This window comes from Anastrepha ludens, chromosome 6 (genome assembly GCF_028408465.1).
Source record: "Anastrepha ludens isolate Willacy chromosome 6, idAnaLude1.1, whole genome shotgun sequence".
NCBI lineage: Eukaryota > Metazoa > Arthropoda > Insecta > Diptera > Tephritidae > Anastrepha > Anastrepha ludens.
The window spans coordinates 15,078,334-15,103,229 of record NC_071502.1 but is presented as its reverse complement, the minus strand read 5'-3'; the positions used below and the strand labels follow the sequence as shown (position 1 = coordinate 15,103,229).

Sequence of the window (24,896 nt, the reverse complement as noted above, 5' to 3'; positions counted from 1 at the left end):
TTCCGCGGCTCACACTTTTTAATCAGAAACTTTAAACTAAATTTCGAGCAGGAATTTTATGAAATTTGACAATAGCCCACCAAATTTCCTGATGAGAAATATTTTTTTTCTTTCGCAAACTAGGACTTTTTCCCGAAATTTTTCCTTCACCTGGTCTAAAATGTTACACAAAAATTCAGAATTTATTGTTTTACCAGTTAAACCAGTGAAAATTTTGATTATTGTTATCTCAAAACTGAATTGACTATAAAAAGGCATAGTGAAAGTCTTATAGAAGTTCTGAGGTTGGACATTTTTTTTGAAATTTGTTAAATCTTCGTGGTTTTTATACAAAATTTGTACCTTGAATTAAATAGTTTTTGTAAAATAAAAAAAAAAATACTTTACAGTACAAAGTAGACATCAAAGGCGGAACAGCTCGACAATGCCGGTACAAGATGAATAAGCTAGCAACTGAGAAACAAACCACCATCTACTGGGTTCTAGGGCACAAGAGAATTGAAGGGCACAAGAAAGTGGATATATTAGCCGCTGCAGCGGCTTGCTTCACTGAGTGCTCCTTTCTTCGACAGCCTGGGGCAGTGCGTCTACCTAAATCTCATCAATCTTTCCCATTACATCAATAGCTCTGACTGGCTGTAGATATCTGTTGGAGGTCTCATAATGGTATTAAAATGGCGCTTTACTGCTACTTCGTGCCAATCTGGCACTTCAAACAATTCACCTACCTACCTAGCCGCTTTGACGCAATTCTTCCTGTGGCTAGCATGACCGGTATGCAACCACCTCTCTGGATACACCCAACGACTGGATACGGATACAGCAAAGATTCAAGAAGCGAACTCCATATGGGAAAGAATCAGCTCATGCAGGATCGCGAAAATCATGTTACGTAAGCACAACGTCAGGTCTGCAAACTATATTTCATCTCTTCCCAGGAAAGAGTGTAAACTTGCAGTGTAGATACTGACGAGACATCGAGCTCCCTTCATCGCAGGCGGCCAAACTGAAGCAAGTGAAGAACGACACATGCACAATACGTAACAAAGCCAACTCGAGAGGAAGTCTGGAAAAGCGTAGATGCCACTGCCTTGCACTTAGGAAAACACGAATAAACTGCTTAGGTGCTGCATCATTTTCAACCTAAGAAAGTGTGGGAGTTCAAACACTTAGTAGCCTATCTAATAGGACTATGAATAAGTTCGTTTCGGTTTTACAACAGATGGCGTAACTTGATTATTATTCCATCGATCCACATTTCCAAACATTCATTGGAGAGCTACTGTCGTAAGGCACAAACGTCAGTATAAGTTTTTTATTTGAAGCGTAAACAACAATATTTTTACCACACTTGAAAATGTCGAATTTCGTGCCAAATAATGTGTTTTTGCGGGGAATTCTTCTTCATTATTTTAATATGAAGAAAAAAGCAGCCGAAAGTCATCGTATCTTGGTGGAAGTTTATGGTGAGCATGCTCTATCTGAGCGAACGTGCCAGAAGTGGTTTGCACGCTTTAAAAGTGGTGATTTTGGCTTGGAAGACGAAGAACGCGAGGGTGCGCCGCCAAAGTTCATGGATACCGAATTGGAGGAATTGCTCGATCAAGATCCGGCTCAAACGCAAGAAGAGGTTGCAAAAACTTTGGGAGTTGATCAATCAACCATTTCCAAACGTTTAAAAGCCATGGGAATGATCCGAAAGGTAGGCCATTGGGTGCCGTATGAATTGAAGCCAAGAGACGTTGAACGCCGTTTTATGGCATGCGAACAACTGCTTCAACGGCACAAAAGAAAGGGTTTTTTGCATCGAATTGTGACTGGCGATGAAAAGTGGGTCCATTACGACAATCCAAAACGTCGGGCAACGTATGGATACCCTGGCCATGCTTCAACATCGACGTCGGCGCAGAATATTCATGGCCTGAAGGTTATGCTGTGTATCTGGTGGGACCAGCTGGGTGTTGTGTATTATGAGCTACTGAAACCGAATGAAACGATTACGGGGGATGTCTACCGACGACAATTGATGCGTTTGAGCCGAGCACTGCGAGAAAAACGGCCGCAATACGCCGATAGACACGACAAAGTTATTTTGCAACATGACAATGCTCGGCCACATGTTGCACAAGTGGTCAAAACATACTTAGAAACGCTCAAATGGGATGTCCTACCCCACCCGCCGTATAGTCCAGACCTTGCGCCATCCGATTACTATCTCTTCCGATCGATGCAACATGGCCTGGCTGACCAGCACTTCCGTAATTACGATGAAGTGAAAAAATGGATCGATTCGTGGATTGCGGCAAAACCGACCGAATTTTTCACAAAGGGAATCCGTGAATTGCCAGAAAGATGGGAAAAAGTAGTAGTAAGCGATGGACAATATTTTGAATATTAAATTTGTAATCATTTTACGTCAATAAAGTTTCAAATTTCGAAAAAAAACCGCACGAACTTATTCATAGTCCATTAAATTATCAAAACTGTGTGCGAGTATTAAGAACAAAACATAAAGTTCTTAAACTCTTTTCATACAAACACTTGGTATCACTATGGATCGATTTCTGGTCCACGTGCGATCTACAGGATCAACCAAGTCCAAGCTAACCTAATCTAGTCTCAAGCTAGTCTAGTGTCGCATTTCGCACTGAAATAGTGGCATTATTATTTTTACTTAGGCAGTTGCATTCATTTTGATGTGAGACAAAGGCCTTGATAAGAGTTGTTGGTTTTAGGCACAGCAAACAAATAGTTTGCCAATCACTAAGCTTTTGGACTCTATAGAAAATATTAGTTTATTGTATTATTCTATAGCTGTGCACAATTATCTCTTTCGCAAACATCATTTGAGATTTATTTGACTACGGTTGATAGCAGGCATCGACTCCTGCTGCGCACTGTCTGAAAGCAAACTATTAAAAATTGGCCCTGTAGCCAAAGCTTGCGGTCATTTGTTCACTAGTTGGTTGGGAGAACTAAAATTTAGTTGGCACACAGTTCATTATATTTATTATATTATATGATCTATTACGAAATCGTGCTAAAAATTTAATACGAAAGCGAAATTTGACAAGAATTTGACACCAGATCCTTTTTTGCCCTATATTTCAAACAACTCATACAATATTTGCACCAGCTTACCACTGTATAAGAACAATAATTTAGTGTAATTTTTTTTGCTGAAGCATTCATATCCACAACAAATTTACTTGCTTTGATTTAACCTTGCCGTTCAGGTGACCGTTTAAGAAGATTACGCAAAGCTATAATTGGTAGAAACAAGTGTGTGCCGGTTTTGCGAGCTGAGCCATGAAACACTAGAGCACATCTTCTGCGAATGTGAAGCTCTCGCGGAACGAAGACTCACTCACCCAGGTATTCACTATGTACTTGGCATTCATAGTATTTCCCAAATAGTGTCACCCAGGACTCTTTTGCGTTTGTGCATCTCTGTAAGACTTTTCAAGAGTACTTGCCTTGCGGTATCGGTCCTTACTCTGCAGAAACTGCAGGTTTCACACAAATAAATTAACAATTTAGTCAACTGTTATTTCAAACTGCAATGCCCTGTTAGAATTCTAGTAATCATTCTCACGTTGTTCTTTGATCAACTTATGAATTCTTTAAGGCATTTCCGGTTGTGAGACACAAATCATCACAAGTTGAGTTACATATACGGCGAGGAATCGTTTTTATCTCCACAAAATCTTTACTGTGTCTGTAGTGTGCACAGAAAGGCTGCTTCGCGTACCAACTATAGTAGGTATGCTCTCCCTTCCCTCGGACTCCATGCCATCAAGAGTCGTACTTGAAAAGAGATATAGTGTGGTGTCTCGAGAGGCTCAATTGTGGTCAAACTAAGGAAATGAGCCCCGCAAACACTGTTTTCGCATTTCCACGGATGGCTCCAGGACCGAGCACGGCTTCGGCTATGGGGTCTACATGGAATCCAGCGGGACGAAACTGCACTTCTCTCTTGGAATGCATGCATCTGTGTTTCAAACGGAGGTGTATGCAGTTCAAGAAGCGATGAACTTTTTGTGAAAAACAGATGGAGAGGCAAATCTATATGTGTCTGCAGCGACAGCCAAGCCGCGCTCATGGCCATTGATAGCCCACCAACCACTTCAAAGGGCTCTGAGATGGGTTATGGATGGGCTCCGGGTCTAAGAAGTTAGCATCAGAAGCCATCTGCAGCCTCTCTCAGCCTGCCAAGCTCGCTTGTGGGTTGTAATAACCCATTTGCTAAACATGGCTTTGACGTCTGCAGAAGGGAGTGCCTGAACGGGCTCCGGGCCAAAGAAGTTGGCATCAGAGGCCATTGGTAACTGATGTTACCTATCATGTCCGACCGACTGCCGCAAATCCTTCTGTCACTAAGCAGAAGGGACTGCAGACAGCTGGTGGGACTGATGGCGGGCCACTTTCTTTGGCACTGATGTGCTAAGAAACGACCACCTTAGCTCCTTGACACCACAAGATCTATTCAGATTTCTTCGGAGTTCGAGTAGGTTTAAAGAAAATTAAAAGGGAATCCGGGTGCAGTACAATGGAGTTAATTGTGTCTGAGTGTTGTACTCTTCCTATTGCATCTATCCTGTCTCTCTATTCTTTCCAGTGTAATCTATCCGGGTGCAGGGCAATTTCTTCTTGACTGAGTGCTTGGACGTATCCAACCCCCTACTCTAATCGAATCTAATTTAACTCTGATACTAAAATTTCTTTCGGAAGTAGGCTTAAAGGATAATCTTTAAATGTTTGAAGAGGGTTAATTAGATCTTGAAGGTCGCAGTGCTTTATAGTCTCATAATAGTAATAAAGTAACTATTCAGCCCTGCGCAAAAGCAGGTTACGCTGTCTGTGTTCATTTTTTCTCCCCGATTAAAATAGTTAATACTCGCCAAATTGAAATGCCCTACAGGATATTCATCCGTGGTACTGGAGGGAACGCATGGATAGAATTAGCTTTAAAAATTGGCCCTTTACCTAAATGTACCGGCTGCCACTCCCACCAACCTATTCACCTTTCGCCTCTTTACTAAAAAATAATTAGAGAAAAAATGAATGAAAGTTTTCCCACTGGGTCAGCTCTGCACTTCGAAAATGCTCAATCATTTCTATTGCCCTTTCATAAAAGATAACTCATAAATTATTCACGGATTAAACTTTAGGAATATTTAAATCATGTAAAGCACTAAACGCGGTACAAGTTTAACAAACAACAACAGCATTGTAAAGCCAACTGAACGACAACTAAACGTCAAGATTACACAGGCCTACATACCCATTTACGCGCAATTGTTGTAATACGCGCACCAGCATACAAACATACGTCTTCGCTTCCATATGTGCTAAAGATAATATTTGAAACAAATACGCAAACTTCAGATAGGCAAATGACAATTTGACGGTCTACATATTTGTCGGCTGTAGATCGCACAATCAGCGTCATCTCAAGCACAAATACCTGGTAGTTAGCAGCTACTGCTAGATGGTTCATTACTTTGACGCTTTGTGTTTGCTGTTTGCTTGTATGGATGTTACTGACAATTTCCTACGGCCACAGCGATCGTTGCGTGCGATATCAGCAACTTCGTCGAGTTTATAAAATAGCAACCGCATCTGTAGTTTATCGCCTATTCACAGTGCAGCCGCCGTGGTGCTTACGACAGCGCAGTGGAAAAGTGTGAAAGTAGAACGGGCCACGACAGGTCTCTAAAAAATCCTGCGTAATTATTTGCTTAAAAAGTTGCTGTGTGGTACTCTAGTGCTAAATGTGTGTGTGTGAGATCGGAAAGTTATTCATTTACTAGTTGTTTTAGTAGTTCAAGAAGACAAGTGAAAATAAGTAATCGATTGCAACCATGGTTGAGATCGATGATCAGCGCACAAATCATGAACATGAACGTGATAAGGATGCGCAGGATAGTCATGAGACCATTGATCGGGATAACGATGTTGAGTCGCGTCTTCTCGACAACGGCAATGTGAAGTCCAGTGAAAAGTCAAATGGTGCAAAAAATAATGAGAAATCACATCATGATCAATCAATGACAGATGAAATCAATCAAATATTAAGGGATATGCCGTTAACGGATGATATGACATGCGGATTTTGGATATTCAAGGGACGGTTCTTTCAAAGGTGAGTGAAGAAATTAAAGAAAAAAACTGTGTTGAATTTAAAATGAAGTTTATGAGTGCAGTAAAGTTTTCCATCATAAGGGTTTTAAAGCTTGTCAGCGGAAGTATTTAACCTACTTATCAAAGTTAATCTAAACAGTCGAATTTTCTTTGTGTTTTTCAATAGAGTAATGCCCCCTGAAGGGGTTAGTAGTAGTCAGAGGAATAAATGATGATTTTCAATAATTTTTTTTGCCAGTCAATTTCTTGACTTTAGCTGAATTTCAAAAAAAAGAAAATAATTGTAAAAGTTATTGCTGGTTGTGTGGAGCCAGTTTCTCCAGAAGCCCCTTGCGGAAACCATCACAAGTCCTTGAATATATATATATAATTGGCGCGTACACCCTTTTTTGGGTGTTTGACCTAGCTCCTCCTCCTATTTGTGGTGTGCGTATTGATGTTGTTCCACAAATGGAGGGACCTACAGTTTAAAGCTGACTCCGAACGGCAGATATTTTTATGCGGAGCTTTTTCATGGCAGAAATACACTCCTTTTCAAAATTAACAATATGGCCTCAGGAAATATTTTTCTGGTTTTCGAGAAAAACACCGACAACTAATTGTTAAAAAAAAAATTGAAATTTTGAAAAAAAATCCTTTGATCAGGCACGAATTTTTTATGTTTTTCAAAAGTAGTATACATTTTATTGAAATCTACCAAGCGGTTTTTAAGTCACTGTAACTTACACCTTCACCAGTTCAAAAAACATCGTTTTGAGAAAAACGCATTTAAAGTTCTCTCGAGCGCTCCGGAGCGCCCGATCGCTCTTTGTTAATTGCTGAATAACTCGAAAAGTCTTTATCGGATTCACATCAAATTTTCACGCAATTTTTTTAAGATATTATATTTTGAGCAAATGCAAAAAAAACTAATTTTTTGAAAATTCTGACTACCCCTAACCCTTGCAGTGAAAATCTGGAAGGGCTACAAAATAGACTGCCACAGCTGTTATGACCTCACCATTTTATGAAAAACGCTTTCTACGTGTGAATTTTTTTAGGTCTGGTGGATGTTCCAACAATTCGAACTTTAATTTATGGGTTTCAGCCATTGTCAAAATGCTCTTATGACACGGTGCTTCTTCCTGATGAAAAATAATTTCCGCTTTTTTTTCTTTCGCAAACTGGGTCTTTTTTCACGAAATTTTTCCTTCAGCTGGTCTAAAAGTTTACACTAAAATTCAGAATTTATTGATTTACCAATTTGCAAGTAATCCACAAACAAAATTCATTTCGCATTCCAAAAAACTGATGCTAACTGATAATGTTTCTTGGCCGATTTCTGTACGCGAACTCTTTTCGGAGCTCAAGAACCAAACTTACAGCACTCTTTAGCTTCTTGATTATTGTGATAAGCCCAAGTCTCATCCATAGTGATGACTCGATGTACAAAATGCCTTTTATCTAAAATCCCCTGTAAATGTTGCTGAGAAAGTCGAATTCGAATATGTTTTTGTTCCATTGCCAGCGGATGCTGCACCCATTGGGCACACAGTTTTCTGAAAGCCATTACTTCAGTCAAAATTTGCTTATTGCTTACACTGTCCAATGAGATGACCAAATTTCTTACATCCACTCTTTGATTTTCCAATTTGATATCCAGTGTTTTTTCTATGATTTCTGGTGTGGTTGCTGTTTTTGGACGACCTTGACGTGGATCCTCTTCAGGGCTTGTGCGGCCAAGTTTAAATTCAACAACCCTTCTTTCTACTGTACTAATTGATTGCGAAATGTCCTAATATACTTTCAACACTCGTTCAAAAATTTCCTTTGCTTTTTAAGCCTTCCAAAAATGAAAACTCAATCACTGTTGGAATTTACTTCAAATTTTACCCAAAGTATACAACGCTTTTAAAAAATTAGAAAAATCAAAAATTTTTTATTCAAAATAGTGACTGGATTTTTTTATCCTTAAATGGTTTTATCCTATCCTGGTTTTGTTTTCCACTTTAATAGATAGATAGGGTATTGGGTGTAGCTAATCAAAGAGGCACTGGAACCTAAAAGTCTTTTGTATGCCACAATGCCATATCACAATGCACCTACGAAAGGTCTAAGTGTGTCATTGCGACAGCCACTTCATCTTTGTATGTCACTAAGTGGCCTCTGGTCTTGGTTGTCCAACTGAACATCAGCTAAAAGGTCCTCGATAGAAGAATTTCTTGCGTTGAGGTGCTTGACTATACAAGAGTTTGGAGTGTTTCAATCTCTGTCAGGCCAAGACCAAAATAAAATATAAAAAATAAAAGAAATACATGGAATATGCTTGGATGTTCCCCATTTTCAAGACAAACTGAGAAATCTGTATGATTAGATAGACCTAACCATGCCTGTGACAATGCAACCGATTATGAACAGATGTGTAAATAGTGAGCAGCCTGATATTTAGTCCTCACTAACAACTTAAGGCCCTTTCCACTCAATGAATAACCAAACAGCATCTGCCTGTCGTTCGCTAGTATCATAATGCATCGCTCACAGTTTTTTCCAAAATGTAATTTTAAATCTGAAAGATGGACAGTTAAGGTCACAAAATTCTTTGAACCATGTAAAGACGTTGAGGAGGTGGAACCCAGATATACCAGCTAAACAGAACTTTGCTTTTCGCAGCTAGTAGTTGGAAGTTCTCGTTCCACCATGTGTAGTTGGAGACCACCTCGATGGTCGCTTCCCTTTTTAAAAAAATTACCTTGACATGAGCCATTGAAACCTTCACCAATATTTCTGCTAGCGCGGGCTATTAATTTTAAACTAATTGCCAAAGCAGAAATCCAACATCTTTGAAAATAGCAGTCCTTCACAGAATATTAGTTCAATAGGCCAACATTTGCTTATAGAATATTCAAATCGATGGATACTTGATTATAATATCGGTATTCAATGTGCTGAGCGTTTACCATTGAACATCAGCGCACACGCCGCACAGTATTTCGATTATTATGAAGGGAACTGGTTCGTCACCATGTATTTCAGGCACTCTCTGACTCCATAAGTAAATGAATAAATAATAAAATAAAATAATGAAGGTAAAAAGAAACTTCATTGCCGCATTCCTAACAGGGATACTATAGATATTTACATTTCTTGCAAAAAAAGGTCAAGACTGAGACAAATCTGGTCATTCACATAAAATATTTTGAGATATTTCATCGCCATCCAGATAGATAGTCGTCTCCCACTCTATGTAGACTGCCCCCTCTATGGAGAAGCGAACATGGTCGATTATACTATACATATACAAGTGGCACAAAATTAATTTCACAGAACTTTTTTGCCTTATATTTTATCGAAAATATGTACACTTGCATAATTTGACCCCCTGAGCATGAAAATTAAGTCCATTTTCAAATACACTGTTACACTTTTCCGAAAATTGCGAAAAACTAACGTTACTATAGGGTAACCCTGGGTAGCTTAGAGCACAGGTTTCTTTTAAAAGAGAAAATAATTTTTGGGAATGCTTTTTCTAAAAAATTTCACAAAAAACTTTATTTTAAAATATTTTTATTGAAATTGTAACCAAGGAAAAATTTTGTCAATGAAAAACCACGAAGGAGATATTATTTGATCGAAAATACATCGTAATTTGGTATGGAAATTGGCAAAACACTTTACGCAAGGTCCTACGTTGCATTTTGTTAGGTCGGGGAATAAGTTCGTAGCTGTTTTACAGAAGACTTTGATTTAAACAAAGAACAATAATTATATGTATAATTTAATCAATTATATTTACATATATTCGCTGTTGCTGTTCACAACCTCTCCCCACCTCTCGAAGAAGTCGTTGAGTCTTTGTTATCGAAGATAACGCTCTTTCGTCCTTCATATGGTTTGACAGGGAGCGGAAATATGGTAAACGGTCGGTGCAAGTTCCGGAAAATACGGCGAAGGCTGAAGGACTTCCCATTCGAGCTCTTGGAGTGATGCTTTGACGACTTAACATGGGGTCTGGCGTTGTCGTAAAGGAGTATGGTTGGACAACGTCGATCAGGTCTAGTCAGTCGAATAGCCGCATTCACGCGGTGAAGCTGGGCAATGTTGAGCTCCTTGTTGATCGTGGCACTATTTTAAGCATTTCCTAGTGCACCTAGTGCACCCTCCCAGTCCCACCATGATCTTCTTTCGGTAAAGATCCGGCTTGACTCTCGACTTTGGCGTATCTCGTGGACCCACCCACTACTTTTTTTGCTTCATATTGATGTATAGGCACCATTTCTCATCTCCCGTGACGATTCGGTACAAAAAGCGTGGTTTATGACTGCGTGTTGGTCGATGGCGGACGAGATGCTGAGAAGCAATTTGAATGCAACTTTCTTTGTTTTTTTCGTTGAGCTCATGAGGCACCCAGGCTCCCAATTTTTCGATAAATCCCATTGAATGAAGGTGATTAAGAATCGTTTTATGATCGCAGTTCATATTTTTTGCCAATTCACGACTGATTTGAAGATCATTTTTCTTCAAAAGTGATTTGAGACATTTTTCAACGAATTCAGAAGGCCTTCCATGAAATCATTCCCGTGTTGTAGACTCGCCTACGACACCTTCTCCATACACGTCGCAAATGTCCCGGGCGGCTTCGGATGCCTCAGCAGCTTTTTGACTTCGATGGAAAACAAAGAAGAGCTTTGCCTCCTGGGTATTCCATTTCTAAGCTTCAAAACTAATAAAAAATTAAATTGCTCAAAAATACAATTAACATAGTTTTAGAGCAGAAAGAGTTCTACCGAATGAATACTTAGTTACCCTTTGCCAAACAGCAAACAAATCGTTGTAAAATAAAAGAAAATATAAAAACGCTATGAACTTATTCCCCAACCCAAAATATACAAATAATCTTTTCTCGAGCCTACCCAACTGGGATACGCCCTTCCTACTCAAGGTTTACTTGTATAATTTACAATTGATAATAATTAATAATAAATAATAGTGTAATTTCTAGGAACTTTACAAAATTTACTGCTCGCATTTTTTTCTATGTTAGTAATGTAAACAAATACATATACACGTGTACATATGTATGCATGATTGTCTTTTTGCAGATTCGCGAATCAAACAGCCTATGTCCTACTCTACGGCATGGTAGGCTGTGTGTTCTCAATGACCTACGCCTACTTCAATGGCACGATCACAACTATAGAGAAGCGATTCAAAATACCATCGAAGAATACCGGCATTATATCGGTGGGCAATGATATCAGTCAAATGATGGTCTCCGCGGTATTGAGTTACTATGCGGGTAAAGGACATCGACCGCGTTGGATTGGTTTTGGTAATTTGCCAACACTCGAAGTGTTTTTTTTTTTAATTTTTGTTGTTCTAACGAAATATACCATTTCCATAATTTCCAGGTCTATTAACAATTGTGATTTTCTGCTTAATGACGGTATTGCCACATCTCCTGTATGGACCTGGTGATGATGCATTGGCGTTAACTGCTGAATTTGGCGCACAACCCGATGAAAATGCTACTATGGATGCGATCGAAAAGCAAGGTTCGAAGACGTTGTGCCGACTAAATGGGCGCGGTGCGGAGTGTGAGGTGGGCGAAGGCAATTTGGCACCACAACTGGTGCTATTCGTGGCACAATTCATCTCGGGCATTGGCGGTTCGCTATACTACACGCTGGGCGTTTCGTATATGGATGATAATACGAAAAAGTCGCGAACACCGGCATTGCTAAGTGAGTAATAGCGAAAGTTTTGTATGTTAAACGAAGGAGTTCAAATATCAAATCTTCGATTAAATGCAAGGATTAAAATTTTATATTTTGCACAAGATTCATGAAAATTTTAGAAATTTTCATCAAAACTTCTATCGGCTTTTTAATCACCAATAAACTTTTTAATTTGAGAAATTTTCACAAAAACTTCTATCGACTTTTTAATCATCAACAAACCTCTTAATTTGAGAAGTTTTCATCAACTTTTTAATCACCTATAAGCTTTTCTATTTGACAAGTTTTCATCAAAACTTCAAACTTTTCAATCACAAACAAATTTTAGTAAAATAAAGTGCAAGTTTGAAGCAGCTAAATATTCTCATGAATTTTAGATAAATTTTCCACTGATGGCATTGTGCATTTGATACAAAACAGTGCAGTCGGTACATGGAAAAATGTTCAAGACCGCTAGCAAAACAAAAAAAAACAAAATTTTCAAAAATAAATGAGAACTTGATGCATTAACAAATTTTAAATTTCTTATTTCTATATAATTTTTTTTAGACTTTTAGCCTCTTAAAACTTGATCTTTATTAAGGGGTTACATACGTTCAGCAGCGCCAAAAATGCGCTAAAAGAAAAACTGTTTTTTGAAGGGATAACAATTGAAATAAATATTAAAAAAATGTATACATTATTTATTAGTACTTAGCCTTTATAAAAAAAAAATATTTTAATTAGTATACAAAAAATCACGTGACCCAAAGTACAATGAAAAAAAGTAGCTCCACGGTCTGCATCATTTCCCCTTGAAATGTTAACGGAGCAGTAAAAAGTAAAAAAAATCTTGTAAAATAAAGTTGTAGGTAGTTATAGCCTGTCGTGCGTGATTTTTGAACTTCGAAAAATTCTGCAATTTACGGCGTTTTAAAAAAAAGTATGCGTTTTACGTCATAAATGTCACACTTTAATTATGTTTATAAAATTTTTTAATACAATAAAAATATCAAAAATACCGCCCGACAGACTATAAAGAAAACAATTTCGAATATTTAAAAAAAACCGCATCAAAAAATATTAAAAACTGTATGAGTTATCATGCAGACCATACCGGAAAAGTAGTTTCGGGAAAAACAAGTTTAAAGTTTGAGGTGCAGGAGCGCGCGGATTGTTCTCAACTTAGTTAATGGGCTCTAGAACCTATCATATTCGGAATTTCCGCATGAAAAGATACTATACTTTCGAAATATCGAAAGAAAAGAAATCAATTTTTTGAAAATTCTGGACGTATGTAGTCCCTTAAACAGAAACTTACTTACTTAGGTGGCCATAACAACCCATTACCGAGTTACGGCTGACCTCACTAGCTCTCTCCAGGCGCCTCTGCACCGCGCGCGTCTTCTCCAATTCTGTACACCAAGCAATCATAGGGTTTCCTCCACTTGGTCTTTCCACCGGAGCAATGGTCTTCCTCTGCGTCGGCTTCCTTGGACTTCGGCCTCGAACACCTTCTTTGCTGAAGCTTCTTCATCCATACGCACGACATGCCCTAGCCATCGCAGGCGTTGGATGGCGATGCGTTGAACTACGTCAATGTCGGCGTAGAGCTCATACAGCTCGTGGTTCATTCTTGAACGGTAGTCTTCGCCAACGCGCACAGGACTGAAGATCTTACGAAGAACTTTCCGCTCGAACACACCAAGAGCGGCTGCATCGCTTTGTGACACTACCCATGCCTCTGAGCCATAAAGCAACACGGGTATGATGAGTGTCTTGTAAAGTGTCAGTTTGGTCATGCGAAAGAGGGCTCGACTACTCAATTGCTTACTTAGCCCCTAGTAACACCTATTAGCAAGAGTGATTCTCCGTTTGATCTCCAGGCTGATATCGTTGTTGTTGTTAACGGCGATGCGAAGATAAATAAATTCTGGCACTACTTCGAAGGTATAGTTGTCCGCAATGACGTGCGTTCCAACACGCCGTGTGTTCCGCGTTGTAGACAACATATACTTCGTTTTACCCTCGTTCACCGCTTACAGCGGCCAATAATGTCAATGTCATCGGGGTACGCAAGGAGCTTGTAGAAAATAGCCGTATGAGCTTCGCTGGTATACCGAACTCAGACATGGTGGCGTACACGCAATCCCTTATCGGGCTATCGAACGCAGCTTTATAGTCGACAAAGTCATGGGTATTTTCCAGGATTTGGCGTAATGTGAAGATCTGGTCGATGGTGGACTTACCACGTCTGAAGCCGCACTGATAAGGCCCGATCAGTGTGTTGGCAAACGGCTCAAGTCTTCCACATAGGACGCTAGGCAGGACCTTGTAAGCGATGGTTAGAAGACTGATGCCCCGGTAGTTGGTGCAGATCGTCGGGTCACCCATCTTTAGTACAGGACAAAGAACACTGAGATTCCAATCGTCGGGCATGCTTTTTGCTAGCCATATTTTGCAGATGTGCTGATGCATGCTCCCTATCAGCACATCGCCGCCAGTTTTGAACAATTCAGCGGACAAGCCGTCAGCGCCAGCCGCTTTGTTATTCTTGAGCCGCTGAATGGCAACTCTAACTTCGTCATGACTAGGTGGTGGAACGTCCTAATTATCGTCGATTGGTGCTATCGGGTCATCTTCTACTGGGGCGGAATTGTGTGCGTCATCGCCAGCAAGTAAATTGCAGAAGTGTTCCCTCCATATGCCCAGTGTGGACTGTGTATCCGTAACCAGATTTCCATTTTTATCTCTGCTGGCTGATGCTCCGGTCTTGAAACCTTGTGTCAGACGCTTGACTTGTTGATAGAATTTTCGAGCATCATTCCTGCCTCTGTACTCCTCTAGCAGCTCACGCTTCTCCTGTTCTCGTTTCTTGCGTTTGGCAGTAACTTAGTGTCATATAAAACTGCTTACCAACTTTTTTTTAAATACTGTTAAAAAGGTTTGAAATTTTTACAAAAATTGTCGAAAGTATTTTGAAACTTTGAGTCATATAACATTTGTTGCAGAATGAACTACATTTTTATTAAAAAAAATCTAAAAATTAAAACCACTAAAGAAACGCGGTCAAAACTGGTTAAAATATCGCGTGTATATCATTTTCATCATTAGTATGCATATGTATGTATATTTTATTTCCATTTATTTTTTATACACGTATGTAGTTAAGTATGTATGATATTTAAAAAAAAATTACCTTTCAACTACATTCGTATCTTAAATTAAAGATATCAATTTCAGATGCCTCCTTATCATCTTATCTTTAGTTCGAGGATGTAGATTTTTCTACTGCCCGTGTAGCTAAAATTATAGCTGTAAATAAATAGCACCGTTTTGGTATTACGTTTTTAGATAAATTCACTATGTTGTGCGATTAGTAGCGGCACAAGTTTTAGCAAAAAACACTAAAACCGTGGAGTGGCGCACATTTACATATCGCCTTAAAAATCTGCTTCGATAATCTTTATTGCCTTCCTATTTGTTTAAGTAAATTTAGAGCGAAGGTGTTAAATGAAATATTTACTATGAGGCCATAAAACAAAATGTACATAGTTTTCTAAAACGTTGAGAATATCATAATAATAAATATTGCACAAGTAAGTGGTAGCCTGTCTGAACTTTTATTGAAGTTATTCAAATGCAACCAATGCAGTGGCACCTTACATGCGAAGTGTGATTATTAATTGGGGAAACTGTTGATGTAAAGCATTTCCAATCGATTTAGAACAATGAACAATAATTAGAAATCCTCCAGGCCACACGAATTTCGCGTAAAGATCTTGGTCTACAAGATCAGGTCAACTCAAACACAAATCCCCCTTAAAAAATATCCGATTGGGCTCCGCAAAGTTATATTAGTAAAACCCCATCATTATATACCAAAAACCCCCAAGCAAAACACATACATACATATGTACATACAAATACAAACCACTTACATTTCCATTTCTTAACTATCCAAACTTTTTCAGGTTTATCCTACTTTTTACGCATGCTGGGTCCAGCATTCGGTTATGCGCTCGCTTCCTTCTGCCTGCGCGTTTATATAGCACCAAATTTGCATCCAGTCATCAATAATCAGGATCCACGCTGGTTGGGTGCTTGGTGGATAGGTTGGCTGGTGATCGGCGGTATGATCTTCTTCTCTGGCGTCTTCCTTACGATGTTCCCGAAAGTTTTGCCACGCGCTGCAGCAAGGCGCATGGTCGAAGAGGAGCGCCGTAAGCGTATTTCGTTGAAAGAGCGGCAAGAGAATGGCAACAAGGAACCGACAGAGAAAGATCGGTTAGCCGCTGAGATGGAGGAGAAGCCAAAAGAGGAGACCAAAGCTTCATTCAAGGATATGTTGGCAACATTCAAGCGACTCACCACGAATAAAACTTTAATGTGCAATAATTTCTCCTCGGTTTTCTATCTCTTCGGCTATACACCGTATTGGATATTCACGCCTAAGTACATCGAAATACAATACCGACAGTCAGCAGCGACTTCTAGGTGAGTGAAAGAGGGAGCAAATGCCTTTGTTTAAATCACAAGAAATTTTTTTATATAACCAACACTCATTTCAAAATTCATGAAGTTAGCAAACGAGGTATGTCAATTAAGTTCCGGTAATTTGTCAAGGACCGGAAAGAAACAACTCGCGTGCTTTGTTAAGCTCGTCTAAACTCGCGCAAGTTCCAAAAATAGTTTACCGATAAAACTCAAGAAAATTAAGTTACGAGCAAATTATCTTATCGACTGGCACTATAGTCTCGCACAATGCATCGCACGATTGAAAGCACACTTGATAATCTTCCGAAGTTATCCTCTTCAGAGTAGCGGCTACAACTTATTTGACCTCCTTAATGACATTAAGAGTTCACTGAAGATGCGACTTCATCTTGGTAAATAAGATAAAGTGGCAGGAAACAAGGAATGACCGGTGCATAATCGTGGTGCAGAATCCAGCCAACCACACGAAAAATGCGTACCCGCAACATCTCCGTTACACCAGCATGGAAGTGTTCAGTCACTGCCTGTCCAGCAGGAACGCATTGAAGATGACTAATGACGCGGATTTAGAGATAAAAGTACCAACTTTACCTTTAGTCGTCGCGGCTGGGACATCCTCGCTTTAGTTGGCCGCTTCCCACCCTTTTTTGCTAACTGCTGACTTCGTTTTCAGTTGCCTTCGTTATCAGTTGCTCAAATATTCAAGTGTTATCTCCAGTGACCACGCGTCTCGTCGAATACCACTGCTCTGCCGCCACTCTCAAGATAAAAAAGGAGGTCACAAAACGTTGTCTGTGAAATTGTGTTTTGTTTTTAAAAACACTCAGAACTTATGGGTCCGATAAGGGTCCTACTATAGCCGTATTCTTTTATACACGAGTTACAAAAGAATACGACTCGGTTAACACAGCTAAGGCAGTACTGATATAAACTGTTATTGATGTACAAAATTATACAAAGAGAGAGCAAAGAAAAATTATATTTGAATGTGTGCCATAATTGAGTCCATACCCAGTTGTATAGGTTTATAAGAGTTGGATTCTTCTGGGTTAATACTAGTTTGGGGGAAAAGAAATCCATTATTTTTGGGTAAAATTTTTGTGCAAATGGTTCAAAATTGTTCTATGGTCTATTTTCATCATCAACTTCGATCATTTCGGTGATTTTATCGACATTTTCTTTGACATCAGAAATGCCTGAACGGAATCGACGAAATCAAAATTGCTCGTAATTAGCTGTTGCTGTAAAACACTCGGCCCCATAAACAACATTCACAATTTAAGCGGTCTGGCTTGCATTTTCGCCTTTGTTAAAAATAAACAGAAAAAATGTAAAATTTACGGCATTTACTTTCTGTTAACTTCCATTGTTAACACCCTGTAACTCACAACTGAATGGAATGAGCAACAAAAGAATTTTTTAACATGAAATGTCATCTAGAAGACGAGCATAAACTTTAAATTCTTTACGAGATACCGATCACTACAGCCATCTACCGAGAAAATAATGGATTTAGCCCACGCTTTCTAAATTTCTCACAAAACTAACAAATGGTGAACTACTAGCAGAGCGGTTAAAAAACCTGAAAAAGCTCAAATTAATAAAAATAATTGAAGATGCTACTGAGAAATTAAAAGGTACTTTAATCAGTTGCTTTTAGGAACTGCGCCCACACAAGCAAAGCAGACAGGGGAAAGCAGTGTGGAACGCAGAACTCTCGAAGCGTCCGTATACGAAAACTTCTTAATATCGCCTTAAAAACCCAAACAGAAATGGACTGGACCAATCATCGACTTACACAGAGAAAATAAAAGAAAAAGAAGGCAAGCCAAACTTGAATCTTAAGAAATAAGCTTGAATCTATAGAATAAAGAAATAAACGAAGGAAACGGCTAGACTTTGTAAGCTCCTTCAAATAGACGACTCAGTAAGGCTGGATTCCATTTGAAAACCTGACGGTTCATATACCATTTCCAAATCGGCAACCCATTTCGGGGTTGAAAGCAGAATTGACTTTAACGGTAACAATAGTGGAACCTCTGGGTGGATTGGTGGACATGGGTGGGCTAGTGGGCATCGGTGGATAAGATGGACCAGCAATATGGGGTATTGGTGGGCATCACTGGACCAGCAATATGGGTGGATTGGAGGACATGGGTAAACTGCGGGATATTGGTGGATGAAATGGATCAGCAACATCGGTGGACTGGTGGACATTGGGGGATTGAAATAAATGGGTGGACATCAGTGGATGAGATTGACCAGTAATATGAGTGGATTGGCATATTTCTGGTCAAATAGTGACAGAGGAATCGATAAGCTTTTCCTTATCTTCCTTTGAAAACTTTAAGGCCCCTGGACTTGAGGGAAAGTATCCATCAATAATTAAGAAAGGGGGAGACAGGCTGGTTGAGGCCCTGAAAACGATCTTCACAGCCTGGTCTGCACTTGGTCGCATACCATCCCTTTAATCCTACCCTAGTTTTGTTTATTCCCGAAGGAAACCACCCCAGTTGGGTCTGTCCACCCCATCCCACCATACTTGTAACACTTCGACTTTAGAGTCCGTTTCTTTGTCAAGCATCGTCTGTTTAGCTGTCGCTTACCTCGTGTATGTCTGCGTGCTTTAATGCATATTGCCTTGCATCTTCCTCTTCGTGATATACTGGACATAAAGACGAGTCACGTATCCTAAGCCGATGTATGTACTTCTGGTAGCAACCACGACCTGTCAAGAATTGAGTTTGATAGTAAAGTTAAGCTCACCATAGCTACGATTTAGCCATTTTCCGATGATTGGGGTTAGCGTTTAGGTCAACCTTCCCCTTGTGAAGTTCTCCCAACGGTCTTGCCACTTGAGTAAGGAGTAAGGTAAGGTAAAAGGAAGCACATTCATTTCGCACTCTTAAAGGCGCTGACTGTGAGTGTAAAGGCTCCGAAATTGGACTTCTTAATGACCCCAAATATTTGCTGGGATCTATCAATTATTCTCGGCGCTTAGTTGCCACACTTCGTTCATACTTTTGGTCAATGGTTTTGGTTTCCACTAAACTTAAATAGTTTAAAAGTACTTGCTTAATTAATTTTAAATGAAATTTCTTAAATCTTTTTCAATAGCATGGTCACCGGTACTGTCGCCTTGGCCTTTTCTGCCGCCGGTGTATTACTCTCAGGCTTTGTGATATCGCGCTATAAGCCACGCGCGCGCTATATGGCTGCTTGGAATGTTATAGTTGGTTTCCTGGCCGTGGGTGGCATCTTGGCATATGCGTTTATCGGTTGTCCGGGCAATGAGCAATCGGTAATTGTCAACATACATGACAGGTAAGTGACATATATACGAGTACGAAAGTGCCTTCACTACTGGCAACCTTCTTGCATACGAGTACTTATGCGTATTGCACTAAATATAACTTTTTATTGTATATCTGACATCTTTTTCCAAACAGTAGTGCCGTAAACAGCACACCCACCTGCAACTCGGATTGCCACTGCGATTATGTGCGCTACTCACCGGTTTGCGGCGAAAACAATATGACTTACATCTCCCCTTGCCATGCAGGCTGCAAGAAGCAACACAAAACGGCAAGTGGGCGCAAGGTAATAAATAACTCATTTTTTTTTTTATACGCTCTTCCATCGCAATGGCGATACAGCGAGTTGTATGTGCATAACCTAATCTTAAATCATTTTGCAGATTTACTTTGATTGCTCTTGCATACCTAACAACAGCTTTAATCAGAGTTCGAAACCCCTATTTAAACGTCTCACTGTGATGGATCTGACATCGGAGAATTATGATGGCGATGACGTTAATGCAAGTACCACAATAATGTCAGAGTTGCCAACCACAACATTGGGTACAACTTTACCCACCTCACTGAGCACGGCGTATCCAGATGTGAGTTGAGAATACATTTTTTTCTTAGTATTGGTGCAAAAAAGGGTAGACAAGGGTGATCGGTGGCAGAATTAGGAAATAAAAGCTACATTAAAAATTAATTGCGAATAATAATAAGTCGACTCCGAACGGCGAGTGGTTTTTACGAGTATACTTTTCGTGACAGAAAGACACTTGGTGGTTTGCCATTGCCTGCCAAAAGGGCGACCGCTATTAGAGAAAACTGTATCTAATGCCACTTTATCGCCGCCTTCCAGTCGTTGTTTAACTATATTTCTTTATCACTCATAAAAATTGTTTGCGTACTTCGTCTGGCATAGCTCTAAAAGCACTAAGTACTCGGAATGCGCCCAGACAATATACTCTATGATCTGAAAGTACCGGGAATGTTTAAATAAAACAAAACAGAGTTAAATTTCAGGCAAATTTATTTTGAATTATGACCCGTCCTTTGAATTATGACCCGTTTGAAGCAACACATATGAGCCAACGTTTAACCCAGTCGTCCATGCACCCCTGGTAGGCCGACGAAGGGATGGCCCTCAGCTCCTTCGTCGCATTCTCTTTGATCTCCTCTATTGACTGAAATCTCCTTCCACGAAGTGGTAACTACAACTTGGGGGAAAAAAAGAAGTCGCACGGGGCCATATCAGCGTTGTCGTCAAGCAAAATCCAAGAACTGTTTGCCCATATTTCCGGCGGGCCAGGCAGACACTAATGATCCGATGGCGCTAAAAAGTGACAGATGTGTGTCTTACAGTCCTACCAGCATAAGAAAAAATTAAACATTCCCGGTACTTTCTGATCATAGGTATAGTGTAAAAATACGAACACTCATAAAGTATTAGAAAGCTCACTAAAGATCCCCTTGCACAGATCAGTGCAGAGTCAGTTCAGCATCAACATCAATCGGTATCGATCAATGCTATCACCTTCAGTTTCCTGCTCTTCAAATAACAGTCCCAAACTGTTTAGTTTATAGATGGCTGATGCTGCCAACTCTCCGCAAATATTTATTAGATGCTTTACTGTGGTCACAATCGCAATATCATCTGTGGAACCTATTGTGCTGGTGCCTTCAGGCTGGTTGAATCTTTAGAACTGCATTCAATTATACCTACAGAGTCCAGCACTCGAAGCCATACATTTTGTTTCGAAATTTATTTTTATTTAATAAAAGAATCAAATAACTTTTATTTAATAATAAAGTAAAAAATATGTGAAAATAATACAAAACTAAGAATAAATTTACTTTTGCTCAATATGACTACCTTTTGCCTTGACTATGGCCTCGAGGCGGTCCTGAAACGCATCGCAAGTTGCCCGAATGTGACTTGCAGGTATTTTGCCCCACTCGCGGTCAATGGCTTTTTTCAGCGCCCCGAGACTGGTGAATCGTTTAGTTCAAACTCTGCTCTCCAAAATGGCTCAAAGAGAACAATCCATCGGATTCGCGTCCGGTGAATTTGAGAGCCATTGTATGGACGTCATGAAGTTCGGAACGTTGTTTTTTAGCCATTCTTGGTTCACTCGAGTTTTGCGAGAGCGCACCGCGTTCAGTTGAAACGTCCATGGTTTGCCACTGAAATTTTTGTCTGCTCACGGTTTCAAAGTAAACTCCAGAATGCTTTTCCGAAAATATTTCGCATTTACCTTGACGCCAGGCTCGATGAAAACGTTTGGAGAGCGCCCATCTGCGCTTACAGCGACCCAGAACATTACCTGTGGCGGGTACTGCCTCCTGGTGGCCAATCGATGACTCAAATTCTCGTATGAATGTTCGGTCAAATGAACCCTTTTGTTTTGGAAGCTTACAAATTGCTCAATTTGAAAAATTTTCTCTCACACAATTTTCGGTAATTTGCCGCTTTCGGCAAAGCGAAGCCACTCCTTCCCTCTCTCAACTCTGACTTGTTGCTGCTTTGGTGTGAGATCATGAGTCTTTTGGATCTTGTAAGGCTTGACTTTGAGATCATTTTTCAGTATGCGGCGGATGCTACAGTCAGATATTTCCATTTTTAGTTCCTTCGCCATTTGATTGGCACTTCGTCGGGGATTTCGCTCAAGTCGCTTCTTCACTTCTTGAACCATTTCACGTGACGTTGCAGTCTTTTGATGACCACCTCCATGACGTTTCGCGATGCTACCAGCATCATTGTAACGAGTAATGGTGCGATTAACAAAAATTCGATTTATTTTAAGGTGCTCGAGCTCACGAACAATTACTGATTGTGATTTGTTGGCCAAATATAATGCAATCACACTATTGCGTTTGAAATCCATTACTGATTTTCTTTTTTCGCGTTTGCTCTCAGCAAAATGCTTCGTGGCGCTTGTAAGCAACACTCTGGACTGTCATTAAGTTAACTAACGCAAACGGTCTGAAGTTGGTTACACTTCGGGTGCCGGACCCTCTATATATGATATTCCACAGGAGAGACACGAGAACTACTGCTTGTGACCTTGCTGTCGTCAGAGGTGAAAAAGTATGTGCCTGGACAAAGAATATAAGTTCAATAGTTTAACATTTATAAAGATTATAAAGGGCCAAAAGAAGTAACGATGTCCATTCATTCGTTCGAAGCAAAGACTTGTGTTTATTATCGGAGGGTGGCGCAGGTGCGAGGTTTAATATGTGGGGCCTCCACAGTCGCTCCGATGATACTTTTTAAAGAAAAAGAAAAAAGAAGCGTATTATTATACAGCTGTTATCATCTTTTATTTATATTCAGATGTATGTTTTAATATTAGACAATATAAGATGATACGGAATTATGTATGTATGTATTAAATTATACAATATATGGTCGGGTCGATGCTTCTAAAGGGGCTGACGCGCTGGAAGCCCGGTACGACCGCAGCATGTGTGGCAACGCGCTTGTTGTTGCCGTTTCGTCTCCGAATGGCAACGAAGCAGCCACTGGCCTCCTACCTGGGTATTTTCTAACTCCAGTTGCCTTGCAAGGTCGCTCGATATTATCGTAATTGGTAGGCATGCGCCGATGAGAGCGCGCACCAGGTGAAGGCATCCCATAGCCTCGATTTTTACGACGACGATTGGCATTATTGGTGACACCGGACGTAACGCCTGTCCCGGGGTTAGACAGCCATCTCGGAAAGCGGGTGGTAGTTCTAGCTGGTGAGGCCTAGTCGCCAGTCTAACATTGCGTCTTGATCGTTGACGCACCAACGTCGTTCGCGAGCGTGGATCGGATACTAGGCCTTTTCGACCACGCACGCGAACGACGTTCGTGCTGTAGCTGGGGTCGAAGAGGCCTTTAAGCCAAATATTAAACTAGTCAAATTTCAAACTACATCCATTGTATTTTTTAACAACATTGTCTAAATCTCTTGGAATGAAGATACCCAAGAAACAATATTTTCAGATATACACACATTTCTATCAAGCTTTACAAATATAAAAAAAAATCTCTTTAATGTTTTCCTTTTTTCCTTTTCTATACACCATCAGGCGCTGCTCGGCGGTCAGGCGATACCCGGCGCCTGCCCGGTGAATTGTTTTGCCCAGTTCGTCACTTTCTTGTCGGTGATGTGTTGCCTTAAATTTGTCGGCGCTACGGGACGCGCCTCGAATTTCTTGGTATCCGTACGTTGCGTACCAGAAAAGGATAAAACGGCTGCAATGGGTTTCGGTATGATGATGATGTCTATGCTAGCATTTATACCAAGTCCAATTTTCTTCGGCTGGGTGCTGGATCGCCTTTGCCTCGTGTGGGGTAAAACGTGCACCAATAAAGGAAATTGTTGGCTTTACGATCCGGAATCACTGAGGTGTGTAAATTAAATATGTAATGGAAAAATTAAATCTCATTTCCTTCCACTTTCAGATATACACTCAATATAACCTCCTCAGTATTTGTCGCTATTGGTGCCTTATTCGATTGGGGTGTCTGGTATTACGTGAAAGATCTAAAAATCTTCGATGAGGAGGTAAAAGAGGTGGAAATGAAAATTGTGCAGCATGAAGAGGAAGTGAGTTCCATTAAGGATTTGGAAGCATAAGAGTTGAAAATCTTAAAAATTAAAAAAAAAAAAAAATAGTGAACGACTACAGTTTTTCGTGTGCTTTACCTTAAATATGCGAGGTTGTATGTGTGTGTTTTAGTGTGCATGATTTGTGTATTTTAGGGTCTGCACATGCAATTTTCCAGTAAATTCAAATATGTGTAAATACATATATACATACATATGTACATAAGCTAATGTTTATTGTAAAAATATACAGTTATTGGTTTGCTAAAATAGTTTAATAGTTCATTTGTAAATAAAATCAATTGATTCTACGCTAATTTACCAAAGCCTTAGCCAACCTTTTTACATGCATACATATGACGGCTCAGTTTATACATACATACATATGTAGATATAAACTTATTATATGTGAACAAATTTGTTGTGCTTTATTATCATTTTTTGATAGAAAACGAAGATCCATAATTTAATATTTGTATATAGGGGATTAAGAACAAAGTATTATTAGTTAAGTTGTGTGTATTGACACATCGATTAATATAAAGTTTAATTACTGTACAGAAATACATACAAAAAAAAATGTGGAAAATTCAGAATAAAGTAAAGATTTTAAAATGATAAGCACGCATTTTATTTCGTTGAAATATAAATAGATAAGGAACTATTTG

The 24,896-nt window shown here is 39.7% G+C and overlaps 1 protein-coding gene across 2 annotated transcripts; it reads left to right on the top strand.

Moving 5' to 3' along the window:
• Window positions 1-5,171: 5,171 nt before the first annotated feature.
• Window positions 5,172-24,843, top strand: LOC128866443 (solute carrier organic anion transporter family member 1A6-like). Of its 2 annotated transcripts, none has more exons than XM_054107197.1 (9): window positions 5,172-6,145; window positions 11,223-11,452; window positions 11,532-11,864; window positions 15,812-16,334; window positions 19,452-19,658; window positions 19,784-19,934; window positions 20,032-20,235; window positions 23,708-24,027; window positions 24,084-24,842. In XM_054107197.1, the coding sequence occupies exons 1-9, from the start codon at window positions 5,865-5,867 to the stop codon at window positions 24,256-24,258; spliced, it is 2,424 nt and encodes an 807-aa protein (XP_053963172.1). In that variant the 5' UTR covers window positions 5,172-5,864; the 3' UTR covers window positions 24,259-24,842. The 2 variants fall into 2 exon arrangements, with proteins under 2 accessions (XP_053963172.1, XP_053963173.1); XM_054107198.1 differs by having other exon boundaries at window positions 5,178-6,145; window positions 19,787-19,934; window positions 24,084-24,843.
• The last annotated feature ends 53 nt before the right edge of the window (window positions 24,844-24,896 follow it).

Excerpts from the sequence above, each read along its gene's own strand:
- LOC128866443 (XM_054107197.1), top strand. The coding sequence starts at position 5,865 with ATGGTTGAGATCGATGATCAGCGCACAAATCATGAACATGAACGTGAT. Across the intron at positions 11,453-11,531 it reads ACCGCGTTGGATTGGTTTTG|GTCTATTAACAATTGTGATT; the intron begins GTAATTTGCCAA and ends CATAATTTCCAG. Across the intron at positions 24,028-24,083 it reads TACGATCCGGAATCACTGAG|ATATACACTCAATATAACCT; the intron begins GTGTGTAAATTA and ends TTCCACTTTCAG.